This window comes from Geotrypetes seraphini, chromosome 5, assembly GCF_902459505.1.
Source record: "Geotrypetes seraphini chromosome 5, aGeoSer1.1, whole genome shotgun sequence".
NCBI classification, from domain to species: Eukaryota; Metazoa; Chordata; class Amphibia; order Gymnophiona; family Dermophiidae; genus Geotrypetes; species Geotrypetes seraphini.
In genome coordinates this window covers 250930645-250951180 of record NC_047088.1, presented here as the reverse complement: position 1 = coordinate 250951180, position 20536 = coordinate 250930645, and the positions used below count along the sequence as shown (strand labels likewise).

Sequence of the window (20536 nt, the reverse complement as noted above, 5' to 3'; positions counted from 1 at the left end):
AGATTTTAAGGTGTGACCATTTGCTGATTTTTCTATATGTGAGACTTGAGGATAGCCCAGTTTGGGGTGTCTATGCTATCTAGGGCTGCCAGCCCGTTTTGAAGTTTTCAGAAAAGGATGATCCACTCCTGGGCTTACCCCATTGCATGCATGAATTTGTAGACTTGCATTTCTTAGGGAAATCGGAGCTACAAGTCCCTTTGTGCAGGGGGTAATTTTTATAAAGGAATCTGCGTGCAGAATGCTACTTATTGTCCAAATTCTGGTTGCCGTATCTCAAAGCAAAATATAGTGGAATTAGAAAAGGTACAGAGGAGTGCAACAAAATTGACGCACAGGTTGTTCAAAGTTTTTAAGTTGCAAGAGGATTGTGAAAAATTGCAAGAGGACCTTGGGAGTCTGGTCATCAAAATAGCAGATGTTTAATGTGAGCAAGTTCAAATTAGATGCGTGTATCTACAAGAGTGTTTAGTAATTGCTCACCTTTTTATCCTTGTAGTGTGTGTGTGTGTGTGAAGCTTTTATATTGTTAGCTGAGCTGGTCTGGCCTAACCTGATCGTAATTACTCCAACAGCTGGTTTTTGAAGCTTTGGGTGACTAAGGATACCACAGAGTTGTCATACCCCACTCCTTCGATATAAGGAGTTCAGCTTTAGGTTCTTACAGTAATTTATTTCTGTGAGAGGGCAGCCTGTTCGCAAAGAAAGCGCAAAGAGTCTAAAGATAAGATTGGGAAGGAGAACCCTAGGTAGGTTAGAACTGTTAAGGCTAATTAAGCCCGATTCCTCGAAGTTTGGCAAGAACTCGTGAAGCAACCCACTACAATTTTTTTTAATTGTAGACTCTAAGGGCTCCTTTTATGAAGCCATGTTAGCAGTTTAATGTGCATAATAGCGCGTGCTAACTTTTCCAGCCGCTAGCTGCTACCGCTTCCTCTTTAGCAGGCGGTAGTTTTTCAGCTAGCACAGGGGGTAGCGCGCGCTAAAAATGTGTGTGCAATAAAGCCGCTAACGCGGCTTCATAAAAGGAGCCCTAAATATTTGTACAGTGAGAGGTTTTTGTGTGTTAGGGATTTTTTTTGTAGCTTGTATACATGACTTGCATGTGTCATGATATAGGACAAATATGTGGAAACCAGTATGCCAAAATTTCTTTAGACTTGACACACTTTCAGTGGCTTGATCTTTAATTCTTTTTTTGGTAGATGACTTCAAACCTGCATCTATTGACACATCCTGTGAAGGAGACCTTGAAGTTGGCAAAGGTGAACAGGTGACGATAACTCTACCAAATCTTGAGGTGAGGCACGGCATTTATGCAGGTGAACCATTAAGACATGTCTGATGGCATGAATGTTATCAATATGTATCTTGGCTGGCTACGCTTAATTTGGGGGTGGGGGTTGGCTTGCAGGATTTGTTTTCCTTATTGTGAGCAGCTGGAGCAAGGCCAAAGGCTTTACATGGGTGCCGGCAAAGCAAGGAGGAAGCCTCTGCATCACCGGGAGCACAGAAGCTGCTGCAAGTGTTGGTAACAGGCTGGTTTCTTCAGCACAAAGCACAGACAAAGCAACCTGTTATTCAGCATGCATTTGGAGGAGAGCAAAATCTCATGTGGACACCTGTTAGCTCTCTGAGGCACCCCTGTTGAGAAGCACTGGACTTATACCAAACTATACTGTTACAATTGCTGATGCCCAAGTGAGCACAAGATCCAGCATCACCCCTCCCCCCCTTTCCCTGGTGAGTTTATCACTATTTGCCTGTGCAGAGCTCCCTGAAAGGCATCCATAATCTTCCTACTCCTTTCCAGTTCTGCAGATGGCCTGTTCAATCCACATCTGGTAAGTTGAAATCTACTAGCAACAGCACCTACTCTTCACTCCCAACTTTGGATGTCTGATAAGATCTCTGTGTGCTTCTTCTGAAATAGGTTTGTAGACAAAACTAAAATCTTTTTTTCCAAGATGATCCACAGTTATTCTTCTTCCATGTCCCCTACAATTCTTTTCAATTAACTCTTTCCCTTCACAGCAAATGAACTGAGGAGTTGAACCATGTCTCTGTCCTAAAGACAAAATACAGTACAGAAAAAGGGATTGAAATACACAAAACAGTCAGTAACACCCACAAAGAAGTGTACATGCCAACAGAACTGGGATGACATTCTTTATTGGAAAAAGACCCGACACTGCAAGTGTTTTGGCTCTTGGCCTGCCTCAAGGGTTTACAGCAATATATAAAAACATAGATTCAAGTATACATATTCAAATAAACATAAAACAATATAACTAAAAACATGAAATTAAAACCATACCAGCACATTTCATTCTATCAAATTTCTCTCATATCTTATTTCTATTGCAACATATATATCTAAAAATATCTATGTATGAGAAGAGACTGGAAGACCGAAATATATATACTGTGGAGGAGCGGAGGGGCAGGGAAGATATGCTACAGATGTTTAAATGCTTGAAAGGTATTAATATAGAACCAAATCTTTTCCAGATAAGAGAAAATGGTAACACTAGAGGGCATAATTTGAGGTTGCAGGGAGGAAGACTTAGGAGTAATGTTAGGAAATTCTTTTTCACGGAGAGGGTAGTCGATGCCTGGAATGCTCTCTCAAGGGAAGTGGTGGAGAGGAAAATGGTGATGGAATTCAAAAAAGCGTGGGATAAACATAAAGGATCTCTAATTAGAAAACTAAGGATGTAAATTAAAGAACTAAGGCTGGTACTGGACAGACTTGTGTCCCATATGTGGTGATTTGGTGTAGGATTGGGTTGGGGAGGGCATCATTGGGAGCTTCACTAACTTGGAACATGAGGGTGTTACTGGCCAGACTTTATGGTAGATATCCTGCAAACAACGGGATGATTGAATAGGCTGGAGAGAGCTTGGACGGCAACTTCAGCATTTGGAACCTAGGACAATACCAGGTGGACTTTACAGTCTATGACCTAGAAATACCAAAGAAGATAAGTTAATTTAATCATGTATTTTTAATGGATATAACTAATGGGCAGACTGGATGGACCGTTGAACTCTTTATCTGCTGTAATTTACTATGTTACTATGTTATATGGTTTGTATCTGTTCACTTATTCATTCTTCTCAAATTTCCATATATATTCATTCGCTGCTAAAAACTATACTAACATTTCATTCTATCAAATTTCTCTCATCTCTTTATATTATTGCATCTATATCTAAAGAAATCTGTGTAAGCCATTTAAACAATAATTCCAACTATCTATTTGCATATTCATTCATATCATATTCATCAGTATATCTTCAAATGCCGGCGCGGGATTGTTGGTGCGCCACTGTCCTCCACGCTTTTGACGTGTCAATCTCCACTGTCACTGCTGCCCAAAATTGGGCCCCTCAGCCTATAGCACTTGATATTCCCAGGCAGTCTGCCATCCAGGTACTGGCCAGGTCTGAACCTGCTTAACTTCCGATAGTAAGAGCGGACATACTTGGGGCAGCTAGGATGTAGGTCCCAGTAGAGGTAAGAGACAATTCTGTTGTCAAGAGATTCAACCAACTACCAGGTGATAGGCTCCGGAGTAATCTAAGGAAATACCTTTTTACAGAAAGGGTGGTAGATGCGTGGAACAGTCTCCTGGAAGAGGTGGTGGAGACAGAGACTGTGTCTGAATTCAAGAGGGCCTGGGATAGGCACGTGGGATCTCTCGGAGAGAGAAAGAGATAATGGTTACTGCGGATGGGCCATTTGGTCTTTATCTACCATCGTGTTTCTATGTTACCATACCAGCCTGTTCAAGAACAAGAAATAGAGGCTGGTGCCACAAATAACACAGCACCACAAAAGCAAAGGAACACAAAACAAACTTTATAATTCTTTTGATACGCTTTGTGGCCATATACATTTTTTTTAATAAACATAAAAATGTAATTACATAAATGCAAAACCTGCAGGGTAATCTGCATTTTATGTATCCCTATAGTATTGTAGTACTAGTACTTCTACTTCTAACATTTACTCTTGTAGTTAAAAAAAAAACCTCCATAATAAGTAAATATTCTTGTATGTATAAACTTACAGATTTGCCAGGTCTGTGCATAAATAGGACATTACAAATAAGGCAATTGTTCAATAACCTCAAGGACAGTCTGTTCTTTTTTTTCTAACACTGATACTAGTCAGTCTTTCACATTTATGTTCCTTAGTCTTTGTTTTAAAGAAACAAGTTAACAATTACAATCAATCCTTTGTATCAAATGCCAGTGCACCCTTAAGAATTTTTATTTTTTATTTTTTGAAGGCCGAAAACCAAAATGGACAAAATATATTCTTGAATTTGTTTTACAGTTAAAGTAATTGTTATCTAACTTGCGTACCTTTTTTAATATCTCCAATGTATGCTTATGTAAAAATCTGTTTCATACCGTGTTTCCCTGAAAATAAGACCTACCCCCAAAAATAAGCCCTAGTCGCCGGCAGCAGCGCGTTCCCCCCCCCCATAATACACAAATTTTAAACATAAATGGTCACATTTTTGAGTGGAGAGAGTATATTTGTTTAGTAATCTGAAAGGAGTGAGTAAGGTAGTTAAATTTTACAAATAAAATGATTTAAAAATAGCTAAAATGCAAACAGATTGAAGAATTTCCAGAGGACCTTGCAAGAATGTTAGTGTAGCTGATTCGGATAAGAAAACAGGAGAATCAAATCCACAAACACAAGAAAGCAAAACAAAGAGTGGAAATGTCCTAAACAGACTGGTGGACTCAAATGTATTTTGAAATTGTTCTTTTATTCATCCAAAGATAGCTCGATGACTCATTGAGTTATCTTTGGATGAATAAAAAGACAATTTTGAAATACATTTGAGTCCACCAGTGTAGCTGATTAAACATTGAAAAAAAATATTTCTAACGATATACACGTTATGGCCTCATTAGACATTACCTCTCAAGATACTTAAGGAATTATTGTGGATGGTAACCTGAAAATTTCAGGTCAAAAAAAGCAAATAGAATGTTCAAATTCGTATTTGGAATGAATAGATAATACCCCTCCCTAGATCGGTTTCATGACCATACCTTGCATTTTTTGTTAGCCCATCTCAAAACAAAGGTAGCAGAACTAGAAAAAGTGTAGAGAAGGGCCAGAAAATGGAATGTACAGCTCTTTATAGAAACAGGCATAAGTACTTGCTATTGATCCTGATTGGCTACTATTGGAAACTGGCGGCTGGGCTTGATGGGTCATTGGTTTGGCCTACATTGTGGGAGTATGTATTGTTGACGGTGTATGTAATGTTATAGTTTTTGTATGTAAGTGTGTAACCCGCCTTGGGTAAGGGCGGGATATAAATGAATAAAGAAACAAAAACAGCACTTTTTTAGTTCTTCCATAGCCATCTTATCTAAAGAACATACAAAGCCCACTGTTTGATGCTTTATGATGTCGGTACCATCTGTGAACTAACTTCTGCACCCAGAAGGTATAGTTGTCTGCAACGTAAGAAGCTATTTTTTTTTCTACCTAAAAATGAGCTATTGGGGTTCATTTTGTTACAGACAGCAACAGAACGTCAGGCCTTTCTATTTGCCATTGTTTAACGGTAGAAATTCAAAACGCAGGATATGCAAACCTTGGCCCTGACAGGTATGTCTGGTAATGACAGAGGATTATGAATGGGAAATTGGAAATAACTTTCACATTATCTACTGAGAAAAATGTTCTCTTTTGCTAATCTGCTAATCTGCCCTTTGGCAAGTCTTGGTAGTCAAACCTGCTCCATTATGAGAGGGGGCGGGCTGTTTTTTTACTCCCATATTTCTTAGTCCCAATTGGGGGGAAAAATAGCACCATATCCTAGACCAGGGGTAGGGAACTCCGGTCCTCGAGAGCCGTATTCCATTTGAGTTTTCAGGATTTCCCCAATGAATATGCATTGAAAGCAGTGCATGCACATAGATCTCATGCATATTCATTGGGGAAATCCTGAAAACCCAACTGGAATACGGCTCTCGAGGACCGGAGTTTCCTACCTCTGTGCTAGACTGAAGGACCTTGAAAAAATATCTAATATCTGTGCATCTTGCAAGTATTGTAGAAAAAAACCTGTGTATTAGAGCTGTTTCCAAAATACTTCTGGAACTTAGCATGCCCTGGCCTAGACGTTTCACTTCCCTTCTCTGTTCTATAGAAAACGGGCTTTTAAAAATATTTTCTAATTCATAACAAGTTTCAAGTAGTCTGTCAGATTACAATCCTATGCAATCCCTGATACAAATCTTATTTTTGCTAACAGCCTACACTCATTGGTGACGGGTGTTCCCTGAAAACTACTTGAGCAGCCTTATGTTCACAGCTTTGTTTTATTTGTCACTGGCTATATGGTCTGTGCATTTGTCACTCTTATGCTTTTTCCTTCACTTAAATCAGGGTTCAACTACACCAGTTACAGTCTTCAAGGGTTCCAAGAGACCGTATCTAAAGGAGTGCATCTTGATTGTTAACCATGACACTGGAGAATGCCGACTGGAGAAACTGAATAGCAATATCACTGTGAAGAAAACAAGGTAAGGGGGTTTTATAGCATTGTAGGAGCTGCAGATTCTCTTAGTTGCAATGAAAAATGTTTTCATATCCTTATTGGTGAAGACAATGATTAGTGAACAGTGTACATTGCCTTAAGGAAAACTGAAGCTTTTGCGTTCTTCCTCTTAAGAATTTGAAGTTCGACATATTGTGAAGATGATGAAGTTTGTTAAAGAGGGAAAAATGATTTCCTATTCAGGACCTTTGGGAACTGTTAAATCCTACCCCACCCCCTTTTATATATTATATATATTTTTTATTTTATTTTTATTAAGAGCAGTGGTCCTAAATTTGTCCTCAGGTACCCTGCACTGCTCTCTGTTTGTATATACATTGTGGATGTCCTAAAACAGTGTTTCTCAACCTACATTATGCGTACCTCAGGGGGTAATCAAGCCACCTGTTGGGGGTATGCAGCCTGGCCACCTCCAGGGATCTCTCCCTGCCTCTCGCCGGGAATCCCTGCCTCCCCCCTCCCCCGAAGCCATTGCTGTTGGCATGCCCCCTGCACAACACTCCATCCCCGGAGCTGATACGCTCCATCCATCCCCCAGCAGAAACTAGCGGGGACTGGCCATGGCTGCGTGTAGCGGCCAGCCCACGAGACCCCCCCCCCCCACAAACGTCAATTCTGACATCTGAGAGAGAGTCCTGGCCCAACCGGGCAGACACTGTTCTTGTCATGTGTGACTGCGGTATTCTATTAGCATGATTTTTCGGTGTAGCATTTTGTAATAATTTGGCTTATTCAGTTTTCTTGATAGTGGGCACAGGGGAATACTAGAAAGTGACGTATAGGAGACATAGAGAAGGGAGATGCTGAACATGGGGAACAATACATACATAGAGCATAGAGATAGATGGATGGTGAGCAGAAAAGATAGAATGGGGCAGAAAGGTGAAGGTATTGCCCTATATGCTCGGGAAGGATTAGAATCCATGAGAGAGACTATGGCAGAAGAGAAAGAGAAGCTGGAATCCCTCTGGATCAGGATTCCCAGACACAACGATGCTGACATAAAGATTGGCCTTTACTACCGACAGCCGGGACAGAGGGAGGAAACAGACTCGGAAATGATGGAGGAAATTAAACAAGAATGTAAGACAGGTAATGTCATAATCTTGGGGGATTTCAATTTCCCGGGGATAGACTGGGACCTGGGAACCTCCAACTGTGGCAAGGAGGCAAAGTTCCTGGAAGTGCTAGGGGACTGCTTCCTGGAACAGATGGTAGGAGAGCCGACGAGAGGAAACGTCACCTTGGACTTGGTCCTAAATGGCATTACGGGTCCGGCAAAGGAAGTAGAAGTCACGGTCCCGCTGGGGACGAGCAATCACAACATGATCAACTTCAAACTTGATGTTGGGAAAGGGAAAGGTACCAAAACTTCAACCACGACTTTAAACTTTAAAAAGGGAAGATATGACAGCATGAGAGCCATGGTGAAAAAACGGATCAAGAAAAAGATGGGCAAAGTCATAATGGTGGAACAGGCATGGTCCCTACTGAAAAATACTATCATGGAAGCACAAAGCCTCTACATTCCGCGGATGACCAAAGGCAAAAGAGAGCGGGCGTGGCTTACCAAAGAGGTGAAGGAAGCCTTAAATGAAAAGAAGGACTCCTTTGAGATGTGGAAACACATGAAAACATCCGAAGCTTGGAACAAACATAGAGATGATCAGAAAAAATGTCACAAGGTGGTGAGGGTTGCCAAAAAGGTCTACAAGGAGAAAATAGCGCAAGAGGCCAAAAATTTCAAGCCTTTTTTTTTAGATACGTAAAAGGGAAAAAAACCCACACGGGAGGCGGTGGGACCGCTGGACGACCTGGAAAGAAAAGGGTGCGTCAAGGATGACAAACAAATTGCAGACAGACTGAATTCCTTCTTTGCATCTGTCTTTACAAAGGAAGACACTGCAGCAATACCTGACACATGAAAGTGTTCAAGGGAGTCGTACAGGACAGCCTCACCACAGTAGAAGTGGACTTGGACCAGATTTACCACCAGATCGACAAACTTAAAAGTGATAAATTCATCCGAGAGTACTAAAAGAACTGAAATTTGAAATCGGAGAACTATTGCAAAAACCTGCCAACCTGTCAATCAAAACAGGACAGATACCGGATGACTGGAAGATAGCGAACGTCACGCCGATATTTAAAAAAGGATCGAGAGGAGTGCCAGGCAACTACAGACCTGTAAGTCTCACGTCTGTCCCTGGAAAGATGGTTGAGGCGCTGATCAAAGATAGCATAGTCCGGCATCTAGACACACACAGCCTGATGAGAGCCAGTCAACATGGCTTCAGGAAAGGGAAATCATGTTTGACGAACCTACTTCAATTTTTTGAGACAGTGAACAGACAAATTGATAGTGGAGAACCGGTGGATATTGTATACTTGGACTTTCAGAAAGCGTTCGACAAGGTTCCACATGTAAGACTTCTCAGGAAATTACAAGGCCATGGAATAGAGGGAGATATACTAATATGGATAGGCAAATGGCTAGAGAACAGAAAACAGAGAGTGGGCATAAATGGGAAGTTCTCAGAATGGGAAAAAGTGACTAGCGGTGTACCCCAGGGCTCAGTACTTGGACCCATCTTATTTAATATTTTCATAAATGACCTGGAAGAAGGAACATCCAGTGAAATCATCAAGTTTGCAGACAACACAAAGCTTTGCCGGGCAATCAGATCGCAGAAGGACAGCGAGGAACTCCAGAGCGACTTGAATCAATTGGAGAAGTGGGCAGATAAATGGCAGATGAATTTTAATGTGGAAAAATGCAAAGTGATGCATTTAGGCAGAAAAAATAAAGATCACAAGTATAGTATGTCAGGTGTAACTCTGGGAAAGACCGAACAGGAAAAGGACCTGGGTGTACTGATAGATAGGACCCTGAAACCGTAGGTGCAATGTGCGGCAGCAGCGAAGAAAGCAAATAGAATGCTAGGCATGATAAAAAAGGGAATTACAAGTAGATCAGAGAAAGTTATAATACCGCTCTACAGAGCCAGGTCCAGGACAAATATCGGGAAGTTCTGTTTCACGCAGCGAGTGGTGGACACCTGGAATGCACATCTCCTTAAGAGTGGCATAGAGTGATACAGGTAAGGGTAAATTAGATGCACATCTCCCTTGAGAAGCATACAGTGATATGGGGACTAAAACTATGCCAGGGTACACCTGGCAAGGCCTCCGCATGTGCGGATCACTGGACTTGATGGACCCAGGGTCTGAGCCGGAGATGGCAATTCTTATGTTCTTATGGAGAAAAAGAAGAAATCTCAAATGGTCAGGGGATCCTGGCAAGTGAGTTGAGAGAAGGTGAGCATGGAGGCCAGCGCCTTATACCAACATTTGAGAATAAAATGAGACAACAAAAGGTAGAAAAAATTTATTTTTTATTTTGTGATGTGATGAGAATACTGTATATCAGATATGAAATATGTATCCTGCTAGAACTGGTGTTGGACATAAATGGGGACTGCAAAGCCCAGGCCATGATTCTTGAGCTTCCAGCTAGCTTAGGGCTCTCTCACTAGGGGATAGTTGCACTCAGTGTGACTGTGGTATTCTGTTAGCATGATTTTTTTGTGTAGCATTTTGTAATAATTTGGCTTATTCAGTTTTCTTGATAGTGGAGGGGATATTTGTAAAGGGGAGGGAGACGGGTTTTGTTGTTCCTTGTTCTATATTTGTATTTATAAAATGACAATTGTACAGAACATTGTTTCTTTTAATACGTTAATAAAATAAGTTCAATATAAAATCATAACTATTTGAGGCTTGTGCAGATGGGATCAGATGGTTTGCGGGGATGAGGACAAAATTTTTTTATCCCAGGACAAGCAGGCAGCATATTCCCACACATGGGTGACGTCACCGACGGAGCCCCGCAGCGGACAGCCTCGAAAGCAAACTTGCTTGAAGATCTCGAACTTTCGAGCACTGCACCGCGCCTGCGCGCGTGCCTTCCCGCCCGAACTAGGGGGCGCATCTCCTGAGAGGATCCTCAGTTCGTTTATTTCCGCGGAGACAAGAAGACACGTTTTCTTTCTCTGCAGCATTGCCTTCTCATCACCGCGGCTGTTTCTTATTTTTAGTACGGTCGCTGTGCTTGTTTTATTTACTTTCTTTTTCCCTTTGGTAAAAATATAAAAAAAATATATATATATATATATTGTTTTTCTTTTTTTGTTCGGTCGTCGAGCTTTGGGCCTAGGCCTAGGCTCCTTCGTTCGACACGGACTTTATTTTTTCCATGTCCCGGCCTCTTACCGGGTTTAAACGTTGTCGACAGTGTAATCGGGTGATTTCTGTCACCGATCCCCACTGCCGTTGTTTACAGTGCCTGGGTTCTTCTCATTCCCCAGAAGATTGTCATCGCTGTTTCACCCTTACTCCACGGGCCTTTCGGAGACGTTGTGCTCAATTTTTTCAACTTTTCGGCATGGAGCAATCTTCGGATCCGGCCTCGACCGTAGCGGCTGCTCCGGTCTCGAAGGCTTCGACTCCGACGACCTCGACACCTGTGGTCTCGAAGGCCTCGACTCAGACTCCGGCTGGAGTTTCGGTCTCGAAGGCCTCGACCTATTCTGCTTCGGTTGCCTCGAAGACGACGCCATCCACGAAGTCTCCGAGTTCTCTTTCAGGTGCCATATCCAAGAAGCCACCAGAGTCCTCGGCACGTCCACCTTCGAAGCGTACCTCCAAGATAAGGGAATACTCACCTTCGAGGTCGCCCTCTTCGGAGCGTACTGCTGCACCTACGAGGTCAGAATCTTCTGTCTCGGTGCCAATGCTAGAGGACATGTTGAAATCTATCCTCACCACTCAGATTTCCTCCTTAGTGGCTCAATTGGTCCCGTCCTCGACCTTGCCTCGGACTGATCAGCCTGTCACTCAACCAGAGCTTCCAGTCTCCCGAGGCCGATCCCGGACACCGAAGAACATTTCTTCATCAGAGTCTTCTCCGGGCTCACCTCCTCCGAAGCATCGATCGAAGCATTCAAGACCTATTCCTTCCAAGCTTCGGAGAGAGTCTTCGAATTTGGATACCGAGGCTTCTTTACCTCGTTCTTCGAAGTCGAAGCATGGATCTCGACATCATCGAGCCTCGACTCGAAGCCCTTCTCGATCCAGAACACCGTCGAAGCCAGTCCGTCGAGACAGTCCTTCACATACCTCGACTCATTCTGTAACACGTACACCGGTTACTTCTCCTTCCAGGAGTTTGAAAAGAAAACATTCTCTGACTCCAACTCACAGTGCAGCTTCTTCGGTCACTCTGCGTCTGGAATCAGACCTTTCACCATACTCTAGAGAGGCTTCTCCATCCTACTCAGTTCAACATAAATCTCGCAGTGGTTCTCCTGAGGAAACATCTGATCCAAAATCAATTTCTTTTGCCAAATTTATTTTTGACATGGGCCAAGCTCTCAAAATAGACCTTCATTCAGACTCAAAATATACTCCTGAATACTTAGCGGATATGGAGCTTCCCCATCCACCAAAAGAGTCACTCAGATTACCTATGACTCCTGTTCTGCAGCAGACCTTCACCCGCAATATGGAAACTCCTTATTCTATCACTGCTATCCCATCCAAATTAGAATCTCGTTATAGAACGGTCCCATGTAAAGGATATGAAAAATCTCAACTTTCTCATCAATCTCTGGTTGTAGAATCATCATTGAAGAAAGCTCATCCCTCCAAAATCTATGCTTCGGTTCCTCCTGGTAGGGAAGGCCGTACCATGGATAAGTTTGGACGTCGTTTATACCAGAACTCTATGATGGCAAATAGAGTTCTTAATTATAATTACATATTTACGTCCTACTTCAACCATTTTTTAAAGATTTTATCTTCATTTTACCCGGACATCTCTACCAATCGCCTTTCAGAATTTAAAAATATCCTTAAGACTCTTTCTCAGTTGAGACTCTTCATGCTGCAAGCTTCCTATGATGCCTTTGAACTCTCGTCTAGAGTGTCGGCATTTGCTGTAGCCATGCGTAGGTTAGCATGGTTACGGATAGTGGACATGGATCCTAACCTTCAGGATAGATTGGCTAATCTTCCTTGTCAAGGAAATGAGTTATTTGATGACTCTATTGAGGCGGCTACAAAGCGACTTTCAGAACATGAGCGCTCTTTTGCTTCCCTCATTCGTCCAAAACCTAAACCTGTACCAACTAGAGGTTTCAAACAAACTCCACGTCGCTATCCGCAGAAAACAACTCCTGCTTTTTCTAGACCTCCTGCTCGTCGGCCTCCTCCACAACAAAGGCAACAAAAATCTCAGACCCCTGCTGCCACCAAGCCTGCTCAGTCTTTTTGACAATCTCGACCTGAGCATTCAAATTTCTCTATTTCCAAATTCTCCCCTCCCCATAGGGGGTCGCCTGTCCACTTTTTATCACCAATGGGAGCTCATTACTTCAGACCTCTGGGTACTTACCATCATACGAGAGGGATACTCTCTTCGACTCCTTCAGGTACCTCCAGATCGCCATCCAAGAGAGTGTCTTTCAAATCAGTCGCATCTTCCCCTCCTTCTTCAGGAAGCTCGAGCTCTTCTTCTCCTGCGAGCAGTGGAGGAAGTTCCTCTTCCACAAAGGAACTTGGGATTTTATTCCCGTTATTTTCTAGTTCCCAAAAAGACGGGGGATTTGCGACCGATTTTGGATCTCAGAGCTCTCAACAAATATCTAGTCAAAGAGAAATTTCGAATGCTCACTCTGCCAACTCTATATTCCTTGATGGAGCAAGGGGATTGGATGTGCTCTCTCGATCTCAAAGAGGCCTATACTCATATCCCTATTCATCCAGCCTTTCGCAAGTATCTCAGATTCCAGGTAGGAAATCTTCATCTTCAGTACAGAGTTCTCCCCTTCGGACTGGCTTCTTCTCCCAGAGTTTTCACCAAATGTCTAGTAGTTGTAGCTGCAGCTCTTCGCAACCAGGGTCTTCAAGTATTTCCATACCTAGACGACTGGCTCATCAAGGCTCCCTCTGTTTCAGAGGTTATTGCAGCGACCCAACAGACTATTCTTTTTCTGCAAAGTTTGGGATTTCACATCAATTTTCCCAAATCTCAGCTGACTCCTTCTCAGTCCCTCCAGTTCATAGGAGCTACTCTGGACACTATCAATCTGAGAGCATATCTTCCACAACCACGTCAGGATGCACTCCTTCAACTGTCTCAACAATTCTGCCAACTTTCCTCTGTTCCAGCAAGGAAAATGATGGTTCTGCTCGGTCACATGGCTTCTACAGTTCATGTGGTTCCTTTTGCCAGACTTCACCTTCGCATTCCTCAATGGACACTGGCATCTCAATGGCAACAATCAGTGGATCCACCAACTCAACTGATTTCCATCACGCCTTCATTAAAGAAGTCTCTCCGCTGGTGGATGCTCTCTTTGAATCTTTCAAGAGGTTTCCTGTTTTACCCTCTTCCTCATCAGAAGGTCCTCACAACCGACTCGTCAATGTATGCATGGGGAGCTCATGTGGACGGTCTTTGCACTCAAGGGCTCTGGACCCAAGCAGACCGGAGGTATCCTATAAATCTGTTGGAACTCAGAGCGATATTCTATGCTCTCAAAGCTTTTCAGCATCTACTTCACGACATGGTGATTCTAGTACGTACCGACAACCAAGTAGCCATGTATTATGTCAACAAACAGGGAGGGACGGGATCTCACTCCCTCTGTCAAGAAGCTCTGAAATTGTGGCATTGGGCGATTCTTCACAACATCTTTCTCAGAGCAGTTTATATTCAGGGTCAACAAAATTGTTTGGCGGACAAATTGAGTCGTCTTCTACAACCTCACGAATGGACAATCAATTCTCCTACTCTTCGCCAAATTTTTGCTCGTTGGGGGACTCCACAGATAGATCTGTTTGCGTCTCCTCTCAACTTCAAACTGCCTCAATTTTGCTCCCGCATCTATACTCCTCAGCGTCTCGAAGCGGATGCGTTTCTACTGGACTGGAGGAATCAATTCCTTTATGCTTTTCCTCCGTTTCCTCTGATTCTCAAGACTCTAGTCAAGTTGAAATCAGACCGGGCCACCATGATTCTAATAGCTCCTCGGTGGCCCCGGCAACCTTGGTTCTCCCTTCTACTTCAACTCAGCACCAGGGAGCCTCTACTTCTTCCAATATTTCCTTCTCTACTCACGCAGAATCAAGGATCTTTGCTTCATCCCAATCTACAGTCTCTACATTTGACAGCTTGGTACCTTTCTATATAACAGACTTTTCTCAATTTTCTCCGTCTGTTCAAGATATTTTACTTGCTTCCAGAAAACCATCAACTAGACAATGTTATGGTCAAAAATGGACAAGATTCTCTGCTTGGTGTTCTACACGTAATTTACTTCCCAGATCTGCTTCCTTGACATCAGTTCTGGACTATTTACTTCATTTGTCACAGTCTGGACTTCAGACTACATCTATCCGAGTCCACCTTAGTGCTATAGCTGCTTTTCATCAGCCCTTGGATGGAAAACCCCTTTCTGCACATCCTATGATTTCTCGTTTTATGAAAGGACTTCTCAATCTCCATCCTCCTCTTAAACCACCTCCTGTGGTTTGGGATCTCAACGTTGTTTTAGCTCAACTGATGAAATCTCCTTTTGAACCACTTGACAAAGCTCATCTCAAATATCTCACTTGGAAAGCTGTTTTCCTGATCGCCCTCACTTCTGCTCGACGTGTCAGTGAGTTACAAGCGCTCGTGGCTGATCCACCTTTCACAGTTTTTCATCATGACAAGGTTGTTCTCCGTACTCATCCTAAATTCTTGCCTAAAGTTGTTTCAGAATTTCATATCAATCAGTCTATTGTTCTGCCTGTATTTTTTCCAAAGCCTCATTCTCATCCAGGAGAGGCGGCTCTTCATACCTTGGACTGTAAACGTGCTTTGGCTTTCTACCTCCAGCGCACTCAGCTTCACAGAACATCTCCTCAACTTTTCATATCTTTTGATCCGAACAGGTTGGGTCGTCCTATATCAAAGCGTACCATTTCCAACTGGATGGCCGCTTGCATTTCTTTCTGCTATGCTCAGGCTGGTCTTCCTCTGCAAGGTCGAGTGACGGGCCACAAAGTTAGAGCTATGGCGGCATCTGTAGCTTTCCTCCGATCAACTCCTATTGAGGAAATCTGCAAGGCTGCCACTTGGTCCTCGGTTCATACTTTCACCTCTCATTATTGTCTGGATACCTTATCCAGGAGGGATGGCCATTTTGGCCAATCTGTTTTGCAAAATCTTTTTTCGTAAATTGCCAACTTCCCTCCATCCCTTTTTACTTAGCTTGGAGGTCACCCATGTGTGGGAATATGCTGCCTGCTTGTCCTGGGATAAAGCACAGTTACTTACCGTAACAGTTGTTATCCAGGGACAGCAGGCAGATATTCCCACAACCCTCCCACCTCCCCTGGTTGGCTTCTTGGCTAGGTATCTGAACTGAGGATCCTCTCAGGAGATGCGCCCCCTAGTTCGGGCGGGAAGGCACGCGCGCAGGCGCGGTGCAGTGCTCGAAAGTTCGAGATCTTCAAGCAAGTTTGCTTTCGAGGCTGTCCGCTGCGGGGCTCCGTCGGTGACGTCACCCATGTGTGGGAATATCTGCCTGCTGTCCCTGGATAACAACTGTTACGGTAAGTAACTGTGCTTTTCCCCCCCATGTCATTCTCTACTCTGGGGTGCAAGATCCTCCTTCCCCCCCCAAAAAAAAAAAAAATAAAAATCTCCCCTGATGCTCCTAGTAATCCCGGGCAGCTTGCTTAAGTTTCCAAATTCATTAGTTAGACAACCTCCATGATAGGCAGTCTATAACTAAGTGGTTTTTACATTCATGTACTTAAGCATTTTATCCGATCTATCCCGGTGGGCTCACAGTCTACCTAATATACTTGGGGCAATGGAGGATTGACACCTGTTTTTATGAAGTCACGTTAGGTTTTATTGCCAGCTGCAGTGGTAAAAGCTCCGACACTCATAGAATTCCTATGAGCATTGGAGCTAATACACTGCATCTGGCAATAAAAAACAAAACAAAAAACCCCAAAACTAAGTGACTTGCCCAGGGTTACAAGGAGCAGCCCCAGGTATGTATTTATTTATTTTAGTATTTATATACCACTTTTATAGCCTAAGTGGTTTACATTCAGGTATTCAAAGCATTTTCCCTATCTGTCCCAGCAGGCTCACACTCTACCTAATGTACCTGGGGCAATGGTGGGGAAAGCGGAGGCTTAGAGGGGACATGATAGAGACTTACAAGATCATGAAGGGCATAGAGAAAGTGGAGAGGGACAGATTCCTCAAACGTTTGAAAACTACAAGAACGAGAGGGCATTCGGAAAAATTAAGAGGGGGCAGATTCAGAACCAATGCTAGGAAGTTCTTCTTCACCCAAAGGGTGGTGGACACCTGGAATACACTTCCGGAGGGTGTGATAGCACAGAGTATGGTATTGGGGTTCAAGAAGGGATTAGATGATTTCCTGAAGGAAAAGGGGCTAGAAGGGTATAGATAGAGCAGGGGTAGGGAACTCCGGTCCTCGAGAGCCGTATTCCAGTCGGGTTTCCAGGATTTTCCTAATGAATATGCATTGAAAGCAGTGCATGCAATAGATCTCATGCAGATTCATTGGGGAAATCCTGGAAACCCGACAGGAATACGGCTCTCGAGGATTACTATACAGGTCCTGGACCTGATGGGCCACCGCGTGAGTGGACTGCTGGGCACGATGGACCTCTGGTCTGACCCAGCAGAGGCACTGCTTATGTTCTTAAGTGACTTGCCCAGGGTCACAAGGAGCAGCGTGGGTTTGAACCCACAACCCTAGGGTGCTGAGGCTGTAGCTTTAACCACTGTGCCATACACACCCAAGAAATTATACAGAAATAAAGGTAAGAACTTCTTTATGCACATTAATGTATACATGAGTGTAGTTAAGCCTGGTTGAGAGCAGTAGGATTTGTGTGGTATGTACATTAAGGACTCCTTTTACAAAGCCGCGCTAGTGGTTTTAACGCATGCACCGGATTAGCTCGCGCGTGCTAGCTGGAAATCTACCGCCTGCTCCAAAGGAGGCGGTAGCAGCTAGCGCGTACGGCAATTTAGTGCGGCTTTGTAAAAGGAGCCCTACATCTCATTAACAAAAGTTAAGTGAATGAGGCCCTTAGTCTCAGGTGCTGTATGCAGGTAGGTTCCTTACCCTCTAGGGAGGTCATACAATTTTAACGTGCCTTGAACAAATTTGGAAAAGCAAGCAGCAATGGCATGGATAGGCAGACTAGATAATACCCATATGGCCTATCTGCCTTCATTTTTCTGTTATCATATTCCACCACCTGAAACAATATGGAGTGCAGCTGTTTATTTCAGAAGTGCAATTTATATCTTTCATGCAAATCCACCTTCTCCTTTTGCTTTTTAAACTTAGCAAAAGGATATAAATACAGAAATATGTTGGCAAAGTAATAGATGTGAGAAATGTATTTAGTTTCAAAATGACTGCTTAAGAAGTGGTTTGCAGGATTTAAGAGTCGGTGCATTTTTTCATTGGCACCACTATTCCCTAGCCAGTCTGGTTTTCAAGAGATCCACAATGAATAAGCACATCCATTCTGTTGAATGTCCATGTCAAACTGTCCGTTGTAACTTCCTCATTAACTGACCCAACCTCTTGTAATGTAATCCGACCTTGAACTGACTAGGTAAAGATGGAATAGAAAACCTGATTAGCATAACTTAACACATGAGAGCAGTGGTATATTAAGGGGAGGGGCAATCTGCCCAGGGTGCCATCTTGGTGAGGGCACAGGCACCCATCGTTCTCCCCACTGCTGCGTGTGCTCACCGCTTCCTTTCCTCTGTATCGTTCCTGGCATAAGCAACAACCTCCATCCTACTGTCGTGCCAGCATCGGCTCTTTTTCTGATGTCACTTCCTGAACCTGCCGCTAGAAAGTGACATCAGAGGAAGAGCCAATGCTGTCATGACAGCAGCTTGGAGGTTGCTGCTAGTGCCAGAAACTTTACAGAGGTACCAGGGGAAGGAGTGGGGAAGGAGCATGTGGAGGTGGGGGGGGGGGGGGCTCGTGAAGAGGGCAGTGGAGGGGTGCCATCAGCCTGGGCATCTCTCACCCTCACCCTGACAGAAAAAGAAATACAGATGGGATAGTATGCCTTAGGAAACCCGACGGGAACTATGTAGAATCGGACTCCGACAAAGCCAAACTTTTAAATGAAAACTTCTGCTCGGTCTTCACTTGCAAGGCACTGGGATCCGGCCCTCAGCTGCCGATGAGGGAAAACTCGGAAGACCTGTTTTGAAATTTCGAGTTTACGCCCAGCAGTGTCTACGAGGAGTTATCAAGACTCAAGGTGAACAAAGCTATGGGACCGGACAAACTACACCCCAGGGTGCTCAGGGAGTTGAGTGACGTCCTGGCAGAAACGTTATCCGCGCTCTTCAATCTTTCCCTAAGTACAGGAAGAGTCCCATTGGATTGGAAAATGGCTAACGTCATTCCACTCCACAAAAAGGGATGCAGGACGGAGGCTGAGAATTATAGACCAGTGAGTCTCACATCGATAGTGAGTAAACTTATGGAAACACTAATCAAACACCAATTGGATACGATCCTGAACGAGGAGAATCTACGAGATCCCCATCAACATGGTTTTACAAAGGGCATCGAATCTGATCAGCTTCTTTGACTGGGTAACAAGAAAGCTGGATATAGGGGAATTCCTGGACATCGTGTACTTGGACTTCAGCAAAGCGTTTGATAGCATCCCACACTGCAGGTTATTGAGCAAGATGGGCTCGATGGGACTGGGTGAAACATTAACCACATGGGTTAGTGACTGGCTTAGAGGTAGACTTCAGAGGGTAGTGGTAAACGGTACCCTCTCCGATACGACAGAGGTGATCAGAGGAGTGCCGCTGGGCTCGGTCTTGGCCCCAATCCTATTTAACATCTTCGTAAGAGACTTGGCTGAGGGGCTTCGAGGTAAAATTACATTATTCGCCGATGACGCCAAACTATGCAACATGGTAGGCAACTGCACAACAGATGAAAGCACAGTGCCCGACAAAAGCTCAATACCCGACAGTATGACGCAGGACCTACTCCTGCTGGAGCATTGGTCAAAGATTTGGCAACTAAGTTTCAATGCCAAAAAATGCAAGGTCATGCACCTTGGCGGCAAAAATCTATGCAGGACTTACACCCTAAATGGTGAGATCCTAGTAAGGACTGTAGCAGAACGTGACTTGGGGGTGATCATTAGCGAGGACATGAAGACTGCCAATCAAGTGGAGAAAGCTTCATCCAAGGCTAGATAAATGATGGGTTGTATCCGTAGAAGTTTCGTCAGCCGTAAGCCTGAGGTCATAATGCCGTTGTACAGATCCATGGTGAGACCCCATCTGGAATACTGTGTACAATTCTGGAGGCCGCATTATCAAAAAGATGTGCGGAGAGTTGAGTCGGTTCAGCGAATGGCCACCAGGATGGTCTCGGGACTCAAGGATCTCCCATATGAGGAACGACTGGGTAAGTTGCAGCTGTACTCACTCGAGGAACGCATAGAGAGGGGAGACATGATCGAGACGTTCAAATATGTCACGGGTCGTATCGAGGTGGAAGAGGATCTCTTTTTCCTTAAAGGACCCACGGCAACAAGACGGCATCCGTTGAAAATCAGGGGTGGGAAATTTCATGGCGACACCAAAAAATATTTCTTCACCGAAAAGGTGGTTGATCGCTGGAATAATCTTCCACAACAGGTAATTGAGGCCAGCAGCGTGCCAGACTTTAAGAAAAGATGGGATTGGCATGTGGAATTTCTTCATGGAGGTAGGTGGGCCATTAGTGGGTGGCCATTAGGGGGTGGGCCATTAGTGTGGGCAG

At 43.9% G+C, this 20536-nt stretch overlaps 1 protein-coding gene across 1 annotated transcript in view; it reads left to right on the top strand.

Annotated features, from left to right (window-relative positions):
- The window catches only part of EAF2 (ELL associated factor 2), a 76915-nt gene that overhangs the window by 19042 nt on the left and 37337 nt on the right, over positions 1–20536 (top strand). Inside the window, exons 2-3 of the mRNA XM_033944846.1 lie at positions 1206–1300; positions 6431–6567. Of these exons, the coding sequence (XP_033800737.1) occupies positions 1206–1300; positions 6431–6567 (232 nt within the window). The remainder of the gene's footprint in view (positions 1–1205; positions 1301–6430; positions 6568–20536) is intronic.